The sequence below is a fragment of the Scylla paramamosain genome, chromosome 11, assembly GCF_035594125.1.
Source record: "Scylla paramamosain isolate STU-SP2022 chromosome 11, ASM3559412v1, whole genome shotgun sequence".
Taxonomy (NCBI): Eukaryota; Metazoa; Arthropoda; class Malacostraca; order Decapoda; family Portunidae; genus Scylla; species Scylla paramamosain.
The window spans coordinates 23958523-23966022 of NC_087161.1; the positions used below are offsets into that span (position 1 = coordinate 23958523).

General features: G+C 40.9%; 1 protein-coding gene across 7 annotated transcripts in view; it reads left to right on the forward strand.

Annotated features, from left to right (window-relative positions):
* LOC135105090 (peripheral plasma membrane protein CASK-like) overlaps positions 1-7500 on the forward strand; it is an 88562-nt gene that overhangs the window by 48517 nt on the left and 32545 nt on the right. For 6 of the 7 annotated variants that reach the window (XM_064013050.1, XM_064013051.1, XM_064013052.1 and 3 more), the window contains exons 5-6: positions 206-232; positions 7163-7338. In XM_064013050.1, the coding sequence (XP_063869120.1) occupies positions 206-232; positions 7163-7338 (203 nt within the window). The remainder of the gene's footprint in view (positions 1-205; positions 233-7162; positions 7339-7500) is intronic. The other variant, XM_064013049.1, reaches the window with a different exon arrangement.

Here is a 7500-nt window from a genome sequence, read left to right on the forward strand (position 1 = left end):
TGCTTACACTACTAATATCACTAACGCTACCACCACCACCACTGTCACCACCTATACCACCACCACCATCACCATCACCTTGACCAACCTCACCCGTTCAACAAATACTACCACTTGGACACGCACCACCACCACCACCACCACCACCACCACCACCACCACCAGCTGCTTCATGTGATAACCGTGACGTGTCTCTGTCTTTCAGTGTCATCTCTCTCTCCCCCTCAGATGGGTAACTATCACTACAGCTCTACAGTAGCCTGCGCCTCCTCCTCCTCCACCTCCACTCCACCACCTCCTCCTCCTCCTCCTCCTCCTCCTCCTCCTCCTCCTCCTCCTCCTCCTCCTCCTCCTCCTCCTCCTCCTCCTCCTCCTCCTCCTCCTTTCCTCAGTTCCTCATTCTTTATGTTAATTTCATATTTTCTTGCCATCGTTCTTATGACTCTCTCTCTCTCTCTCTCTCTCTCTCTCTCTCTCTCTCTCTCTCTCTCTCTCTCTCTCTCTCTCTCTCTCTCTCTCTCTCTCTCTCTCTCTCTCTCTCTCTCTCTCTCTCTCTCTCTCTCTCTCTCTCTCTCTCTCTCTCTCTCTCTCTCTCTCTCTCTCTCTCGTGTCCTGTCAATCAGTAGGGTTGGTGGAGAGGAATAGGGAGGGAAAGAGGGAGAGGTTCTGTTAATCCCCACCTCTCCCCACCCCCTCCACTACCCAGACCGGAGAGATAAGCAGTGATCCCTCAGACTCAGATAAACAGATTGTACTCATTTTTTTTTTTTTTTTTTCGTTTGAGGAGAAATCAAGAAACGTAATATCACCTTTGTTTTTTCTCCCTCTTTGAACATGTGTGACTGAGTGTACTTGTTCATTGAGTTGTATTTGTAGTTATTCAAGAGTATTTTGTGGCTTAGAGCTTTTGAGTACTCTATTACTGCTGGTTTCTATAGTAGTTGTTGTTATTATTGTATCACTGCTTGGTCATCTCCGTTAATTAAGGCAATGTTATTATCTCACCTGCTGATGGATGGACACTGCTTCTCTCTCTCTCTCTCTTTATCTTCTATTATTTTTTTTGCAACTTGTTTCACTTGTAGTTCCTTACTCCTCGTCGGCACCATCACCAAACTACTACTAAGTTTTTGTTTGTACCTAAGAAGGAAGGGGATGCTTTTTTCTACCCCCTTCATCCCATCACCAGCACAGAAAATAGATCTTATAAATGCACTGATTTTTTTTTTCACAGCACCATCACTACCGTTTAGTTTTTTTTTATTAGAGTTTAACAGGAAAGGGTGTTTTTTTTCCCCTCTGGCATCAATATTTATACCAGTACAGATGTAGGAGTTGTATGTGCACTGATTTTTCACTACAACACCATTACTATACGACTTTTATGGAAGGGGGAAGTATTTTTTATCCCCCCTTCTTTTCACCAGCAAAAAAAAAAAAAAAAAAGCTGATACACCTCATTTTTTTTTCCATTTTTTTTTTTTTTTTTTTGATAGTTTTTGCTATTTTCATATAACCTGTCACTTTGCACTATTTCAATCCGCACTAAGGTATACCACACCACTTCACACCACACCACACCACAGTATACAGCCCAACACCACACTACACCACACACCATTCAGTACTTTCCCTCACCTCAACAAGCTTACTCCTCCATCCCTTCCATCCATTTTCCAGACACCCCCTCTTTAATATTTTTTTCCACCACCACCACCACCACCACCACCACCACCACCACTACCAGCATGACCTCTCTCCCCTCACTCACTCCCTCGGAACCAGCTTGGAACAAAATGACCATACTGCATGACTGACTACCTCCCTCCCTCCCTCCTTCCTTCCTTCCTGTCATGCACGCCTCTCATGATGATGCTCGTTTTAATGATGTCTAAATGGTCGTGTTTTGTTGAGTGGTTGAAAGTGGTTTGTTTTTAATGTCCGTGTCTGTCTGTTTGTTTGTCTGTTCGTCTGTCTGTCTGTTTGCATGTCTTGGTTTGTCTGTCTGTTAGGTTTGTCTGTGTCTTTTCTTTATTTCTTTGCTTGTCTTGTGTGCCTCCGTCTGTCTGTCTGTCTGTCTGTCTGTCTGTCTGTCTGTCTGTCTGTCTGTCTATCTGTCTGTCTGTCTGTCTGTCTGTCTGTCTGTCTGTCTGTCTTTGTTTGTTTGTTTGTTTGTTTGTTTGTTTGTTTGCTTGCCTGTCTGCCTGCTCTCTCTCTCTCTCTCTCTCTCTCTCTCTCTCTCTCTCTCTCTCTCTCTCTCTCTCTCTCTCTCTCTCTCTCTCTCTCTCTCTCTCTCTCTCTCTCTCTCTCTCTCTCTCTCTCTCTCTCTCTCTCTCTCTCTCTCTCTCTCTCTCTCTCTCTCTCTCTGTGTGTGTGTGTGTGTGTGAGAGAGCATCTGTCGGTTTCTGTTGATCTGTTTGTGTGTTTGTGTCTTTCGCTCCGTCTTTGCCTCTGTGTCATTCGGTGTGTTTGTGTATGGCATGTAAAATATTCTGAGCATAATTGAGGGACGTTTAAGAGAGAGAGAGAGAGAGAGAGAGAGAGAGAGAGAGAGAGAGAGAGAGAGAGAGAGAGAGAGAGAGAGAGAGAGAGAGAGAGAGAGAGAGAGAGAGAGATTTATAATAATTCACGGACAATTATTGGCTGTCACTCGCTGCATTATTATTATTATGTGGTCAACGTGATGTGGTGGAATGTGCCTAGCTGCCTACATAATGTGCTCGATTGAGTGTCTAAATTTAGCCTTCCAAGGTAAATGTATTGCCTGACAGACTCGAATTAACGTCATTAGGGATAAAATGTGTGCTAGAAACATGGGCCAGTGAGAGAAAACACACACACACACACACACACACACACACACACACACACACACACACACACACACACACACACACACACACACACACACACACACACACACACACACACACACACACACACACACACACACACACACACACACACACACACACACACACACACACACACACACACACACACACACCTGCCAAATCTATCCATTTAACTATCTCTCTCTCTCTCTCTCTCTCTCTCTCTCTCTCTCTCTCTCTCTCTCTCTCTCTCTCTCTCTCTCTCTCTCTCTCTCTCTCTCTCTCTCTCTCTCTCTGAATACATTTCGCTTAGCATCTGGACAAAGGCAGAGGCGGTGACATTAATGAATTCTTGCGTCGCTCACGAGGAAGAGGAGGCCGCCTCGCATTAGAATTTAATTAATATATAAGAGACCTGCATTCCTCATGGATATAAGCGAGGCGAGGAGACTCAAGAGAGGGACAGGGAGAGAGGGAGAGGTGGGTGAGTCCTGCACGGGAAAGCCAGGAAATGACATGAAGGATATTAAGTGAGTTGAGTAGCATAAGGAATTGTGGGTTTTAAATAATGGTGGTTAATAAGAAAAGGATGAGAATGGTTTGGTGATGTGACTGTAGACGTGGAAGGTGTTGTGTATGCAGGAGGGTAGCTTGGATAGAATACGAGGAAGTGGAAGTGATAGTTGTTTATGAAATGGAAGTAATGAAGGCAGAGGTGATGTAGAAAAAAAAAAAGAGGAGGAGGAGGAGATGGAAGAGGATTAGTAATTAGGAATACATTCATATGGTATGTACACAAGAACAAACTCTATGAGGCATATTAAGGACGGAGGAGGAGAAGGAATGATTAATATGAATACATAAAAAAATATATATATATATTGGAAGTAAGAACACATACTATGGAACATATTACAAAAAGGAAGTTGAAGAAAAAGGAAGAGTGAAAATGACGTTATGACAACAAACAAATAAAAATAGTAGATAAAGTTCAGGGCAGGAAATTATAACTATTTTTGATGCAACATAAGGAAAATGTTGAGTTTTGTGGTATTCTAAGGAGGGAACGAATTACAAAATGTACGAGTGTAAATTGTTATGTGTGAAAATGGCATGTGAACAGATAGATAGATAGATAGATAGATAGAGAGGATAGATAGATAGATAGATAGAGAGGGGGAGAGAGAGAGAGAGAGAGAGAGAGAGAGAGAGAGAGAGAGAGAGAGAGAGAGAGAGAGAGAGAATATATTCCTACTCGTACTCCAATTATTATTAATACACATCACTATTTTTACAGTTATGGTGCTATAAAAAATAGCCCCCCTAAAAAAAAAAATAAATAAAATAAATTTCTCAGTAACCATACGTAAAAGTGACATAACTTTTACCATAATGCAAAAAAATGAATTGAAGTAAAAAGAAACTGGTACTGTTTTTTTTTCTTTACCTTTTTAAACGTTTTATTAACATCTAATCGTATTAAAAGTCCACGTGGATACATTTACACTTTTTTTTTTTTTTAGTATTCTTGTTATTTATACGCACGTAAAGTATACATATGCATAATTCAAAGGGCATCCGTGCGTTATCATCCGTGAAAAATGAACAAAGTCATGCAAAATGTAAACAAACTGTACTATTATTATGACTTGGTATTCCATTGTATCATGTGCTGTGTGTGTGTGTGTGTGTGTGTGTGTGTGTGTGTGTGTGTGTCGCTGTTGCTATTGTTCTTGTTCTTGTTATTCTTGTTGTTTGGCGGGTCGTAAACTATGTATGTAGGTTTGTTTGTTTTTACGTATGGATGTGTGTGGGTGTGTATTCATCAGTGGTCTGTTGATTTTGGTCATGTTGTTGTTGATGAGAATGATGATGTTATTGTTGAATTAAATGCAAAAAACAAGCTATTGATTTGAAATGTCTGGTATAAATATTAATTATGGTATCGTGTGTGTGTGTGTGTGTGTGTGTGTGTGTGTGTGTGTGTGTTTACGTGATGCAAAAACAAGGGAGACTCGGTTTATCATGACGATTAAAACAATTCGCAACAATTTTTTTTCCAATTTCTTAATTGTATTTTCCTTTTCTCCGATTCTTGTCATTTCCAGTCTTTTCACTTCATCCATTTCTTCCGTTTTCGTCTTCTCTTTTTTTTATTTCCCTCCTTTAGTTTTACCCCTTTTCTGCGTTTCCTCTCCTTTTATCCTATCTCCCGTTCTTTTCTCACCTTGTCTCCTATTCCCCACCGTTTGCTCCTTTCCCTTTATTCCCTCTTTCTTCACTTTTCAATTTACCTTTTTCTCTAATCCTCTTTTCTCCAAGCTTTATTTTAGATTCCTCTATCTCTCCCTTTTCTCTCTTTTCACTTTCTTTTTCCCATTCGTTTTCTCTTCTTTTATTTACCCTTCCTTTTCCTCTTTCCTTCTAAGCCCTTACTTTCTTTCACAAGCTGTACATTTCTCCTCATTCATTTATTATCTTTCCTTATTACCTTCCATTCTCTCCTCTCCTTCATCTCTCCTTTCCTCTATCCTCTATTCCTCTTTCCTCTCTTCTTCTCTCCTCTCCTTTCTATCCTAACATTCAATCACCACTGTCTACCTACACATTCACTCACTGCCAACCCAACCTGACTCACCTACCATTCCTTTTCTCGCTTTTAATCTCTGCCCGCGTCCCGTCCTTCCCACCCACGCGACTCTCGGTCATTAGTTGGTGTGCTTCTGAAGTTTTCCGGGTGGTAAAGATTAGCTGGAGACTCGCTCGTGTATGCACTTAGTGATATTGAACTGGGAATGCGAATGTGACCTGTTCTATGCGGGACTTGGAAAAAATGATTGGTTTATGGCGAGTCATGAATTAAAAATGATGAAGTAGTAGTAGCAGTAGTAACAATAATAACTAATGATAATAAGACAACAGTAATAATTTTTGCGTCCTGCCGCTCAACTTGTAATATTTTTCAAGTGATTTTAAGAAGGGGAGAATAAAATATAAAAGAAAAGATTATATTAATTCCGCTTATGCATGTGTAAATGTTTGTTACGTGTTTATTGTTTGTTTTTCTGTGACGGTTCGACATTTTATTGAGAGAAGAGAACTTGTAATTAAAAAATCTTCATTTTGCTTAATGAATATACAAAGAAAGAAACGAAATATTCGCGTGATCGTATTTTTTTCTTATACATTCATGAAGTAAATGTAGATAATTAATTGTTTACTCAAAATGGAATTGGCATTTTATATATGCTTGCTGTATTTTATTGGTGTGTGTGTGTGTGTGTGTGTGTGTGTGTGTGTGTGTGTGTGTGTGTGTGTGTGTGTGTGTTTATATAAAATATTTGTACGTATAATAGACCATTTTAGCTTGTACAGGATTATAACAAAACAGTATACCATTATTTAAACTTATAACTATTTTATTTGCGGCGCCATTTGACCTTGTAACGAAACCTGTAATTCTCAGTCAATAAACAGTTAATACCCACAACATGACAACAAGGCACATATCTGGTTTAGGCAACATTAGAATAATAGGTAGCGGCAGTATGAATGGACGCAATCTGTGTGTCCCTAAATGCTAACTGGTGTACAGGTTCCCGCCACTGACTGAAACAAAAGGCAGAACTAATACCAGTAGCTTTGTGTTCCTGTGTGCTGTGTGTGTTGTTTGTGCCGGCAGAGCAAAGGTTAATATATTTTTGCAGAACGGCCAGAGAGAGAGAGAGAGAGAGAGAGAGAGAGAGAGAGAGAGAGAGGGGGGTTGGGGAGGGACGGTATGGTAAATAGAAAAGGAGAAATAAAGATGGAATAGGAGAGGAATAGGATATGCTGTGTAGTGTTTTTGTTAATGGATGAGATAGAAGTCTTAGTAGTGTTCACACGAAGATATAATAATGTCATGCTCAGTAAGAAATAGAAATGCTAACACAAGATAACCACCGACATTTACCACACCCTAGGAAAGGAAATAGTAACACCACTGAGCATATTATCAGACAACATAGAGATGATAATAAATAGCATAATAATTTGACGAGGCACGTGCGAAACCACCCAGTAAGAAAGGAAGGAAGGAAGAAGCAGGAACTTTTAACGTGTCTTAAATCGTGGAAGCAACAGAATATGTAACAATAAAAGCTAGACAGTAACACAACACAATTATTTAGCGAGGGATGGAAATAAATACCGTCCTTAACCACCCAATAACGAACCACAATAAGAAAGGAAGGAGAGAGCATTTAAACACCTCTCAAAAACCTGGCATCAACAATCTGCAGCAGTCTCCCTTTCAAACCATTCTCTATGACGCCCGTTTTCTTTCACAGGACGGATAGGGACTCCACACTTCATGAGTCCCGAGGTGGTAGAGAGACAGCCCTATGGCAAGCCTGTGGACGTGTGGTCTGCCGGGGTGCTGCTCCACATCCTGCTCTCCGGCACCCTTCCCTTCTACGGCACCAAGGAACGACTGTACGACGCTATATGCCAGGCCAAGCTGCATGTGAGTCTAGGAAAGTTGGCTGGATGGTTGGGTAGCGGGAAACAGTGCAGTCTACCTCTCTCTCTCTCTCTCTCTCTCTCTCTCTCTCTCTCTCTCTCTCTCTCTCTCTCTCTCTCTCTCTCTCTCTCTCTCTCTCTCTCTCTCTCTCTCTCTCTCAGCCTT